The sequence below is a fragment of the Sus scrofa genome, chromosome 7 (assembly GCF_054392235.1).
Source record: "Sus scrofa isolate SSC_HxYL_T2T_F1_AM1 chromosome 7, Sscrofa_HxYL_maternal_Yorkshire_Landrace_v2.0, whole genome shotgun sequence".
In the NCBI taxonomy this organism is placed as follows: domain Eukaryota; kingdom Metazoa; phylum Chordata; class Mammalia; order Artiodactyla; family Suidae; genus Sus; species Sus scrofa.
The window spans coordinates 76,087,361-76,101,112 of NC_139389.1; the positions used below are offsets into that span (position 1 = coordinate 76,087,361).

The window sequence follows — 13,752 nt, forward strand, 5'->3', positions numbered from 1 at the left end:
TACTTTATTATAAATATAATGAATATTTATGATAGAAAATATATACTTATAAAAAAGGAAAAAATTATCCCCGGCACCCAGAGACAATCGTTTACACTTTAGCATGTTTCCTTTTAATCCTTGCTTGCTCATTAAAGAAATAAAAGACAGGAGTTCCCGTAGTGGCTCAGGGTTAATGAACCCAAGCTAGTATCCATGAGGATGCGGGTTCGATCCCTGACCTTACTCAGTGGATTAAGGATTCAGTGTTGCCATGAGCTGTGGTGTAGGTTGCAGACGCAGCTCAGACCCTGTGCTGCTGTGGTTCTGGCACAGGTCTGACTGGATGCCTAGCCTGGGAACCTCCATATGCCATGGGTGCAGCCCTAAAAAGAAGGAAAAAAAAAAAAAAAAAGACAAATCATATATAGATTTTATTTTGGATTTCACTTTTAAGACATTATCTGTTATTAAAGCCACCTTTAAAAACTTTTTTGGGGCAGCCAGGTAACATTTTGTTGTAATTTCAAACTTGCAGAAAATTTGCAAAAATAATAAAAATACAAAGAACTCATATATACCCTTAACCAAGAATCACCAATTACTTTTTGCCCTACATAAACAATTAATGGCTATAAAACATCCTCCCAGATTTAAAAATTTACATAATATTCTACTACTGAACATTTAGATTTATTTCATTTAAAAATATAAAGATGTTACGATAAAAACTTTTATGTACTAAAGCTTATTTTCTTAGGGAGGCTACATTCTTTGTAATAAGAGTTATTAGCCAATGAACGTTTAATGTGGTGTCTAACACACCAAAAACTGATCATGTGCATTATCTAGTTATTCCTCAGTTACTCTTATAGCATTCCTCATCTAGATTTGAAAAAGCTGAGATTGAGAAAGATTAACTTCATAGGTCACAAAGACACCCAGTAAGTGGCAAAACCAGAAAGTCTAATTTAGAGACTGGTACTGGAATTAACTACTCTTCCTTTATTCTGGAAGTGAAACTGTACTGATTTCAAATGTAAAATCTAAAGTTTCTCTAAGAAAGTATTTTTTAAAAATGAAATACTAGATAATACTCTTTTAAAGCACGAAACACACACACACCACTCAACAACTGATGCTTTACTGTTTCAACACAATAAATCTTCATTATTTTACCTGGCTATCTAGTATTCTACTTACAAACATGAGTGGTCCCCCACCCTTAAAAAAAAATTACAAACAAGGCTGCAGTAAGTATCTTAGTATGCTTACACAAGGACTTCTGTAACATATATTTACAAATGGAACTTCCTTAGCAAAGCTACCTTAAATACCCACAACCTACAGTGTACAATAAAATTGCTTGCCTACATCCTCGAGACAATCTTTTGCACTCTCATAATGAAATACATACAATCTATAAACCATAATGGAAAGGAATATTACAAAAACAATATATATGTGTATAACTAAGTCACTTTGTTGTACAGCAGAAATTAACATAACACTGTAAATTAACTATACTTCAATTTAAAACAAAGTTATGCTTAAAAATTTTCTTAGATACAATCTTTTGTTTTAATTTTTATTTATCATTGACAGAGACTGAGCATATTTTCATGCTTGCTGATTGCTTTCTTCTGATATGAACTGCTTAATTAAGCAAAAAAATTCCACAGCCACTTCAAGTCTACAGTTTGTCTCCTGATTTTGTTTGCTTTATTCCCTGTTTTATACATAAGTTTTTCCTTTTTAGGCAATCCCGTTTATCATCTTGTTTATCATCATGCTTTCTAGGTGTCATATCAAGTTTAGGCCTCTCCCTATTCCAAGATTATAAATATATTCACTCATTTTTCTTCCTAGTACCTAGTTTTGACATTCTGCATTTAATCTTTGATCTCATATAGAATTTACTTTAATATGAGTAGGGAATTCAGATTTGTTTTAACGGTTTCTAACGGTTAGTTAGCTGGCCCAATACCATGAGTTAAAAAAAAAAAATTAATTGCATCTTTAATTAAGTACCATCTCTAATATTACAAAGATAATGATGTGTCAAAACTCAATTTATTGCTTTTCAAATTCTGGTAATGGACTTACAGCTCTCTTGTTTCTTTTTCTTTCCTTCTTTTTTTTGGCCCTGCCCATGCTGTGTGGAAGTGTGGGGTTAGGGATCAAAACCATGCCACAGCAGTGACCTGCTGCAGGGACAACATCAGATCCTTAACCTGGTGTACCACAAGGGAACTCTGCTCTCCTATTTCTTCACTCTGCTATCCATTCCATTAAACACATCTAATTCTACTTCATAACTTTCTCCCCTCAATATCCATATGCTTTGGAGGTTTTCATATGAAATTCCAAAAAAGAAAATAATAAAACAATGATTTTATTTTATGTAATTATCTTCTTACCTTGATCAAACTGCTTTTGAATATTATCTTGATCAGTTTTGTTTCCACTAACACGGTAGAGTCCCTCAGTACATAATCCTAAAAAAAATAAATAAAAGTAGTAGACTTTTAAATGTGCATGTGTATCTAAAACAAACATACCTAACTTTATGAACATCTTAGGGGCTTATAAAATATAATGGCAAAACACTTTCAATAAAGTATTTTTGAGCATTTCACTTAAAATAAATTCTTAATGAACTGTCTTAGTTTTAAACCATGTGGCTGCACAGGTCCAAGCAAAATGAGAAAAAACACGTTTCTCCTTATTTCTTCCACACACAGCAAAAAATTCCTGAGCAATATATTAAAAAAAAAAAAAAAGGAAGAAATCAAAAGACTGAAAAGTATAGAGGTGAACTGAATAGCAACCTTAGAACAACATGACAGTGCATTCCTTGGGTTTTCTTTTTGCCTCTTATATATCCTGAACCAGGCAATAAAGAAGCCTACAAACCCAGAAATAGCAATGAGCACAGGCAAAAACCAAAAAACAAAACAAATGCAAACACTCAAAACGGCACTCAGAAAACCAACAAGAAACGTCTGCTCTCTCTAGTGAAAAGGATTGGGAAGTGCTGCCTAGCAAGCAGTAACTTTTTGCTATTTGCCCTTACTCCAGCTAAACACCATGGAACCCACACCTCTTCAATCATATTGGTGGCAACCAAGTGAGGAGACTAGAATTCTACCTCTGCCAGCAGTAACAAAGGTTCCCCTTGTGCTCTGTAGTGTCAGAAGGGTCAAAGCAAAGAGCTTGGACTTCTACAACACCTTGAGGTAAGAGGTATCACATGGTATTCAACAGAGGCCGGTGGAGATCAAGTACAGAGGGGAATCTACCCTCATCTACACCCCCCAACACCTTTTGCGCTTTTTAGGGCCACACCTGAAGCATACAGAAGTTACCAGGTTAGGGGTCAAGTTGGAACTGCAGCTGCTGGCCACAGCCACACCAATGCTGGATCCTTAACCCACTGAGCAAGGCCAGGGACTGAATGCTCATCCCTCATGGATACCAGTCAGGTTTGTTACTGCTGAGCCAGAATGGGAACTCCCACCTCCCACTTTGAGGTAATGAGTTAGCCTTCCTTCCGAGCTGCAGCAGGGTCAGAGGAAGCCTACTAAAATAGATTTAAATAAGACCCAGTTTCATAGCAAGGTATCCAAAATGCCCAGAATACAATGATAATAAAACTAAAATCTTTCATCATACCAAGAACCAAGAAAATCTCAACTTGAATGAGAAAAAGACTATTAACAGACACCAGATGTCAGTGGTGGAAATATCTGACAAAGATAGAGCATCCACCATAAAAAAACAATTGTAAACACATTTGAAACCAACTTCCCAATAGAAAGTTTCAGCAAGGAAAGAGAAATATAAGGAACAACTAAATGGAAATTTTAGAACTAAAAAATACGATAATGGAAACAACAAATTCAGTGAATGGGATCAATAGTAGAGATGACAGAGTAATAAGTGAATCTGAAGACAAATAATTAGAAATTATTCAACCTAAAGAATATAAAGAAATCAGACCAAAAATTAAAGAGCCTCAGAATGTTGCAGGACAATAAGAAAGAGACTCAATTTGATATGGTATTATCAAATGTCTTATCACAAGCAGAAAAAAAAAAAATCAATAGAAAGGTATATTTTGTCCAAATTATTCCTGGACCAATGTCAAGGCCTTTGTATGGGACAATATATTAATTCCTTCTAATTTTTCATTAGATTAACTTATTTTATGGTATTTTATTTTGCAAGTATCTCTTTTTTCTTCTTTTTGCTTTTTAGGGCCACACCCCTGCCTATGGAGGGCTCAAATCGGAGCTACAGCTGATGGCCTACACCACAGCCACAGCAATGCCAGATACAAGCCGCGTCTGCAACCTTCACCACAGCTCACGGCAACACCAGATCCTTAACCCACTGAGCGAGGCCAGGGATCAAATCCGCAACCTCATGTCGCTTCCACTGCACCACAACTGGAACTCCTGCAAAAGTCTTTATATATGAAGCTATGAAAGGGGAACAAAGTGTATTTCATCCTGGGGGGGAAAATCAATATTCAAAAATTCATGAACATAAAGGGAGTAAAACCCACTGACAAGAGTTTCACAGATCAAAATTATTAAATCCTACATTTGAACTTTAGCTAAGAACTATGGCAGACACCACTAAATAATAAAAATTATTGTCATCTACAGTGGGACAAAATGACCTCCTACCTAACGGATACAATGAGCTTATTAGGATACAATTATCACTTTGGTGATATTTCTAACAAAAATGCATAATTTGAATCTAATAATGAAGAAATAGGAGCTTCTAAATTGAAGGAGAAAAGGCCCACTTGTATAGTAAAATGCCAGCCAATAAACATGAAATATAAGAGATTTAAAAATTCATCAATGGAAGCTAAAACTAGTGGCTGAAAGTCTGATGATAATCTCAAAGCTAAAAAAAAAAAAAAAAAAAAAAGAGGCTGAGCAACTCTTCTAAATTAAAAGTGCTAAAAAAGACATGATTACTAAATTAAGCACACCTATATTAGATTCTGGACTATCACTCTAATAAAGTATTTAAAATGACGAAAATATCAACAAAGTTGATAAGATTGAGAAAAAACTTTGCTAAATGAAAATCATAAGGAGTTTAATCATACCTGCTGAAAATCCTGTATTCAATTTATTAAAAACTGAGTTATATGAAAAAAAAACCTCAACAATCCAGATGTGAATTATCCATGTTTAAGACTTCAATCATCCAAAGTAATTATCCTAGGCCTCCAAGTAATAAAGGCATTAGAAATCTAAATCTAACTCAGTATTCTAAAACTATATTTAAAATAACCTTTTAACCAAGTATCATCATCTTTTTTTCTTTTATTAGAAAGGTAACCAAACCTTATACTTCAAAGAACTCTTGATATCTGAAGTTCTAAAATGGTCTAAGTTCTGTTTGAGTTATTAATAGGCACAAAAGAAGGGTTTCACTGAACTCATAAAACAGGTTACAAAGGATAAAGGAGAAGGTGTGTAAATAATCCACAAATCAGATACATATGTCCATGGGAGATGGCATCAGCAAAAGAGATGGAGAAAGGAATTTTGGGGCTTTGTTCCCCCACAAAATCCACCAGTGAGTAGTCCGAAGTGTCAGAACCAACTTTTGCTGAATTCTGGAATCTAGTTTTTTAAAAAATCACAAGTATAAGGCTGAGTGAAGAAAGAAACTTTAACCTGTCCCTGCACCCCACCCCCCATCTTAGATTGGCAATGATCATGAGGAAGGCAGCTCGCACTGTGGGTTTAGGCTGCAAGTGCCAGAGGCAGAAACACCAATCTTATTTTCAAAGAACTGTAGTTGTGGATTTTGACCTGCCTGGTAACTCCCAGAAGAAACAGCACAGAGGCTTGCCTATGTTTCACTGTATTAAAATATTCAAAAACTCTTATTTTGAACCAAAAAATTAAAAGACATGGAAAGAAGCAAAACAGTATGGTTCATTCCAGGAAAAAAAAAAGTCAATAGAAAAGTGTCCACCAGGAAACCTAGTCACTGAATTTACTAGACAAAGAATTTAGATTAACCTTTTAAAATGCACAAAGAGCTACAGGAAACCATGAACAAAGAGTTAAAGAAAACCAGAAGAGCAGTTCCTGTTGCAGCACATCGGAAATGAATCCGAGTAGGAACCATGATGTTGGAGGTTCGAACCCTGGCCTCACTCAGTAGGCTAAGGATCTGGCACTGCCATGAGCTGTGGTATGGGTCACAGACATGGCTCGTATCAGGCATAGCAGTGGCTATGGCGTAGGCCGACAGCTGTAGCTCTGATTCAGTCACTAGCCTGGGAACCTTCATATGCCGTGGGTGTGGCTAAAAAGCAAAAAAAAAAAAAAAGAAAAAAAAGAAAAAAGAAAAAGAATAAAGAAAAACCAGGAGAATGACTTACCAAACAGAGGTTATCAATAAATATACAGAAATTATAAGAACACCAAAATCTGGAACTGAAAAGTATAATAACTACAACGAAAAACATACTAGAGTGTTTTAACAGTGAATTTTAGCAGGTAGAAGAAACAATTGATGAACTTTAAGATTAGTTAAAGTTTTCCAGTATAGGAAAAAAGAAAGAATGAAAAAAAAATGAACACAGCCAAAGAGACTTCTGAGATTCTAATAAGCATACCAACACATGCATATTTCCCAGATGTGAAGAATACTATGTGAAAAAACAACGGCTGAAAATTTCCAAATATGAAAAAGAAACCTACAAATCTATACATCCAAAAAGTTCAATGAACTGAAAACAGGATGAACTTACAGATAGCTATACTGCAAGAAACAAGAGAATCAAGCAACTTGTTGTATACTAGGAATTCACAATAAGATTAACAGCCTATCTCCCTTCAGAAACCACAGACTTTAAAGGGCAATATAGGGTGATATAAAGTCCTGAAGCAAACTAACAACCAAGAACTCTGAATCTAGCAAAAAAAAAAGCATTCAAAAATAAAGGAGGAAATTAAGAAGGTGGAGTTGAAGGACCAGAGATCACCTTCTCTCATGAAAATAACAAAATCACAACCAACTACTGAGCAACCTTCAACAAAACAGAGACTAGAAACTATCAAAAAGATATCCTACTCCAAAAGACTGAGAGGAGGCCACATCGAGACAGTAAGAAGGGCGATTAAAAGATATAAGCAACTACATATCTTCTGGGTGGGCGGCCCACAGATGGGAAAGTAACTATATTACAGAGGCTCACCCATGGGAGTGAGAGTTCCAAGCCCCACATCAGGTTCCCACTCCTGGGGGTCTGGGATTGGGAGGAGGAGTCAACAGAGCAATTGGCATTGAGGGCCAGTGGGGCTTCTGCAGAGGAGCTCCACGGGACTGGGGGAAATGGAGACTCCACTCTTGAAATGTGCACACAGGCTTTTGTGTGCACTGGGTCCCAGGGCAAAGCAGACACTTCATAGGAATTTGGGTCAGACATACATGAGGTTTTAGACAATCACCTGGGAAAACAGGGGGTGACATAGCTCGTTTTGAGGGAAGGACACTGGAGGCTAAGGTCTTGGGGATAATTACCAGTGCGAACTCATAGGTGGCCATACTCTTCTAGAGGTGGCCATTTTGGAAAAATCTGGCCCAACCCATCAGGGCCGAGAAGCCTCAGACCAAACAACAAGCCAGGGGGGAACACAGCCCCACCCATCAGCAAACAGGCTGCCTAAAGACTCCCCCCCCACCCGACCCCCCAGACACACGGCTGCCTCTAATCACACCCAAAGACAAAGGCCCATCCATCAAAGGAATAAGCATTAGCTCCACCTACCAGTGGGCAGGTACCAGTCCCTTTCATTAGGAAGCCTGCAGCAAGCCCCCATACTAACTTCAGCCAAAGGGGAACAGACACCAGAAGCAAGAAAGGGTACAACCATATTGTGTACAAAAAGGATATCACACTAAAAATCTATACAAAACGGGAGTTCCCGTCATGGCGCAGTGGTTAACGAATCTGACTAGGAACCATGAGGTTGCAGGTTCGGTCCCTGCCCTTGCTCAGTGGGTTAACGATCCGGCGTTGCCATGAGCTGTGGTGTAGGTTGCAGACGCGGCTCGGATCCTGAGTTGCTGTGGCTTTGGTGTAGGTCGGTGGCAACAGCTCCGATTCAACCCCTAGCCTGGGAACCTCCATATGCCGCGGGAGCGGCCCAAGAAATAGCAACAACAACAACAACAACAAAAAGACAAAAAAGACAAAAAAAAAAAAAAAAAATCTATACAAAACGAAAAAGCAGAGAATTATGACTCAGATATAGGAACAAGAACAAACCCCAGAAAACAGTTAAGCGATCTGGAGATTACCAAACTTAATGAAAAAGAATTTAGACTAATGATAGTAAAGATAATTCAAGATCTTGGAAATAAATTGGAGGCAAAGATTCATAAATTACAAGAAACAATGAACAAAGAAATAGAAGATTTAAAGATGAAGTGAGTAGAGATACAAAATACAATAACTGAAATAAAAAGTTCACTACAAGGAAGCAACAGAAGGCAGAACAATGAATATGTGAGGCGGAAGACAGAATGGTGGAAATCACTGACACAGAACGGAAAAGAGAAAAAAGACTGAAAAGAAATGAAGACCGCCTAAGAGAAATCTGGGACAACTGTAAATGCATAAACATCCATATTATAGGGGTGCCAGAAGACGATGAGAGGAAGAGCCAGAGAAAATATTTGAAGAGATAATAGCTGAAAACTTCCCAAACATGGGGAAGGAATAACTCACTCAAATCCAGGAAGCATAACCACCATATAAAACAAATCCAAGCAGGAACACCCCAAGACACATTTAAATCAAACTGACCAACATTAAATACAAAGAGAAAATACTGAAAGCAGCTAGGGAAAAGAAACAAATAACATACAAGGGAACCCTGACACAGTTATTAGCTGATTTTTCAGCAGAAACCCTCTAGGACAGAAGGTAGTGGCACAATATACTCAAAGTGAGGAAAGGAGAAAATTTCCAACCAAGATTACCCAGCAAGGCTCTCTTTTCAGATTTGAAGGAAAAATCAAAAGCTTTACAGACAAGCAAAAGCTAAGAAAATTCAGCACCACTAAACCATCTTTACAACAAATACTAAAGCAATTTCTCCAGGTAGAAAAGAAAAAGCCGCAACTAGAAACAAAAATATTACAAATGAAAAGGCTCACCAGTAAAGGCATACATATAATAGTAAAGGTAGGAAATCATCCACACACAAATATGCTACCAAACCCAGAAATCATGAGAAGAGGAGGGTACAAATGCAGGATACTGCAGATGCACTTGCAATTAAGAGACCAACAATCTGAAACAATCTTGTGTGTGTATATATATATATATATATATATATACATATATATATATATATATATGCTCAGATATCAAAACCTCACAGTAAATGCAAACCAAAATTCTACAATAGATACACAAATAAGAAAAAGCAATCCAAACACAGCACTGTCATCAAACCACAACAGAAGAGAACAAGGGAAGAAAAAAGACCAACAAAAAGAAAACCAAAACAATGAATAAAATCGCAGTAAGAACATACATATCAGTAATTACCTTAAATGTAAATGGACCAAATGCCCCAACCAATAGACATAGATTGGCTGAATGGATACAAAAACAAGACCCTTATATATGTTGTTTTCAAGAGACATATTTTGGTTCTAGGGACACACACAAATCGAAAATGAGAGGATGGAAGAAAATATTCCATGAAAGAAGAAATCAAAAGAAAGCCAGAGTAGCAATACTCACTTCAGACAAAATAGACCTTAAGAATGTTACAAGAGACAAAGAGGGTCATTATACAATGATCAAAGGATCAGTCCAAGAAAAAGATACAACAAATGTAAATACATATGCACCTAACATAGGAGCACCTCAATATATAAGGCAACTGGTCACATCCTTAAAAGGAGAAACTGACAATAACAGGATAATAGTGGGGGACTTTAACACCCCACTCATAGCAACTAACAGATCATCCACACAGAAAATCAACAAAGAAACACAGGCCTTAAATAAGGCATTAGATCAGATAGACTTAATAGATATCTATAGCATATTCCATCCAAAAGCAGCAGAAAACACATTCTTCCCAAGTGCACATGGAACATTCTCTAGGCTAGATCACACTCTGGGCCACAAATCAAGCCTCAGCAAATTTAAGAAAACTGAGACAATCAAGCATCTTTTGTGACAACAATGCTTTAAGACTAGGAAGCAACAAGAAAAAAAAACCCACAAATGTGGAAACTAAACAACATGCTACCAAACAACCAACAGACCAGTGAAGAAAACAAAGAGGAAATTACAAAATACCTCGAAGCAAATGACAACAAAGACACAAAAATCCAAAACCTACGGAATATAGCAAAATAAATTTAAGAGGGAAGTTTATAGCATACAAGCCTACCTCACGAAACAGGAAAAATCTCTAATTAAAAAAACCTAACTTTGCACCTAAAGCAACTAGAAAAAGAACAGGCAAAACCCAAAGTTAGCAGAAAGAAATCAGAGTAGAAAATCAGAGTAGAAATCAATGAAATAGAAACAAAAAATACCATAGAAAAGATCAATGAAACTAGAAGCTGGTTCTTTCAAAATATCAACAAAATCGATAAACCCTTAGCCAGACTCAATTATTAAACTGAGAGTAGACTCAATTTAATAAAATTAGAAATGAAAAAGAAGTTACAACAGACATCACAGAACTGTAAAGGATCTTAAGAGACTTCTACAAGCCACTATATGCCAATAAAATGGACAACCTTAAAGAAATGGACATATTCTTAGAAAGGTACAATCTTCCAACACTAAACCAGGAAGAAATTAAATTAAAAAAATGAGTACTGAAATTGAAACTGATTAAAAAACTTTCAACAAACAAAAGTCCAGGACCAGGTGGCTTCACAGGTGAATTCTATCAAATATTTAAAGAGTTAACACCTATCCTTCTAAAGCTATTTCAAAAATTGCAGAGGAAGGAATACTCCTAAACTCATTCTATGAGGCCACCATCACTCTGACACCAAAACCAGACAGGGATACCACAAAAAAAGAAAACTAGAGGTGAGTATCACTGATGAACACAGATGCAAAAATCCTCAACAAAGTACTAGCAATCCGAATCCAGCAATACATTAAAAGGATTGCACATGATGATCAAGTGGGATTTATCCCAAGGATGTAAGGATTTTTCAATATCTACAAATTAATGAGTGTGATACACCACATTAACAAATTGAAGAATAAAAGCCAGGAGATTCTCTAGATGCAGAAAAAGCTTTTGACAAAATCCAACACCCATTTCTGATAAAAAACCTTCCAGAAAGTGGGCACAGAGAGAACCTACTTCAACATAATAAAGGCCATATATAACAAATCCAAAGCTAACATCCATCACTCTCAAAAATGGCAAAAAAGCTGAAAGAATTCCTGCTAAGATCAGGAACAAGACAAGGATGGGTGCTTTTGTCACTACTATTACAACATAGTTTTGGAAGCCCCAGCCATGGCAATCAAAGAAGAAAAAGAAATAAAAGAATCCAAATTGGAAAGGAAGAAGTAACACTATTAGTGTTTGCAGAAAACAAGACACTATACCTAGAAAATCCTAAAGACACTACCAGAAAACTGTTAGAGCTCATCAATGAATTTGGTCAAGTTGTTGGATACAAAATTAATACAAAGAATCAACTGCATTTCTATATACTAAAAAAAAAAGATCAGAAAGGGAAATTAGGGGAAAAAATTCCATTTTACTGTAACATCAAAAAAACTAAAATACCTAGAAATAAACCTACCTAGAGACAGAAGACCTGTACTCTGAAAATGACTATACTACCCAAGCCAATCTACAGATTCAATATAATCCCTATTCAATTAACAATGGCATTTTTTACAGAACTAGAACAAAATACCTCAAAGTTTGTTTGGAAGCACAAAAAACCCTGAATAGCCAAAGCAACCCTGAGAATGAAAAATGGAGCTGGAGGAACTAGGCGCTCTGATTTCAGATTATATTGCAAAGCTACAGTCACCAAAACAGTATGGTACTGGCACAACAACAGAAAGATACATATTGGAACAGGATAGAAAGCCCAGAACTAAACCCACACACACACAAACAATCAACTTATCTATGACAGAAAAGGCAAGAAAATACAATGGAGGAAAAAAACCAGTCCTTTCAGTAAGTGGTGCTGGGAAAACTGGACAACGTCATCCAAAACAAGGAAATTAGAACATTCTCTAATACCACACAAACAAATAAATTCAAAATGGATTAAAGACCTAAAGGTAAGACCATATACTATATAAAACTCAGAAGAAAACAAAGGCTAAACACTCTCTGACATAAATCACAGCAATATCTTCTCAGATCCACCTCCTAGAGGAATGACAATACAAATAAAAATAAACAAAGTGGACTTAACTTGAAAGGTTTTTCATAGCAAAGGAAACCCTGAACAAAATGAAAAGACAACCCACAGAATGGGAGAAAATATCTGCAAATGAAGCAACTTCAAGGGATTAATCTCCAAAATATATAAATACCTCCTGCAGCTCAACACCAAAAAAAACCCAAAGAACCCCATCAAAAAATGGGCAGAAGATCTAAACAAATCATTAGTTATTAGAGAAATGCAAATCAAAACTACTATGAGGTACCACCTTACACCAGCCACAATGGCCATCATCAAAAAGTCTACAAACAATAAATGCTGAAGAGGGTATGGAGAAAAGGGAATCCTGTTAAGCTGTTGGTGGGAATGTAAACTGGGTGCAACCACTATGGAAAACAGTATGGAGATTCCTCAAAAAACCAAAAATAAAATTACCACGTGACCCAGCAATCCCACTCCTGGGCATCTATCAGGAGGAAACCATGACTCAAAAAGATACATGTACCCCAATGTTCACTGCAGCACTGTACACAATAGCCAAGACATGGAAGCAACCTAAATGTCCGCTGACAGGAGTGGATAAAGATGTGGTACATATACATAATGGAAAATTAGTCATAAAAAGAAATGAAATTATGACATCTGCAGCAACATGCATGGATGTAGAAATTGTCATGCTAAGTGAAGTTAGTGAGACAGTGAGATCCACGATCTCACAGAAATGTTGTAAAATTAGGTTTTGATGGTGGTTGTACAACTATAAATATGACAACTTTATTGAATTAAAATAAATAAATAATATGTATGTATAGAAAGATGCTCCTAAAGAAAAAATAAAGGAGGAGTTCCTGTTGTGACTCTATGGGTTAAGAACTAGATACAGTGTCCATGATGATGCAGGTTCAATCCCTGGCCTTGCCCAGTGCATTAAGGATCTGGCATCGCCATAAGCCGCAGCACACCTAGCCTATATGGCTTGGTTCTGGTGTTGCTGTGGTTGTGGCATAGGCTGTCAGTTGCAGCTCCAATGTGACCTCTAGCCTGGGACCTTCCATATGCCACAGGTATGGCCCTAACAAAAATTAAAAATTAAAAAAAGTTCTATATATGTTGCAGGAACAGCCTTATTAAAAAGAAAAAAAAAAGGGTGTAGGGAAATTAAGATATTCTTTGATAAACAAATGTTGAAGGAATTCACCAAAAGTAGACATGTCCTACAAGAAATGCCAAAGGAAGTCCTTCAGGTTGAAATGAAGAGTGTCAGTAACCTGAAGTGACATAAAAAAAAGTTAACAAAATTAAAGGTAGTTACAT

The 13,752-nt window shown here is 36.5% G+C and overlaps 1 protein-coding gene across 12 annotated transcripts in view; it reads right to left on the reverse strand.

Annotated features, from left to right (window-relative positions):
• Positions 1 to 13,752, reverse strand: part of ARHGAP5 (Rho GTPase activating protein 5) — a 137,317-nt gene that overhangs the window by 12,325 nt on the left and 111,240 nt on the right. For all 12 annotated transcript variants that reach the window (XR_014810661.1, XR_014810660.1, XR_014810659.1 and 9 more), the window contains one exon: positions 2,400 to 2,477. Coding sequence is in view for 9 of the 12 variants with exons in the window: in XM_084968995.1 (XP_084825121.1) it covers positions 2,400 to 2,477 (78 nt within the window). In the remaining 3 variants the exon portion in view is untranslated. The remainder of the gene's footprint in view (positions 1 to 2,399; positions 2,478 to 13,752) is intronic.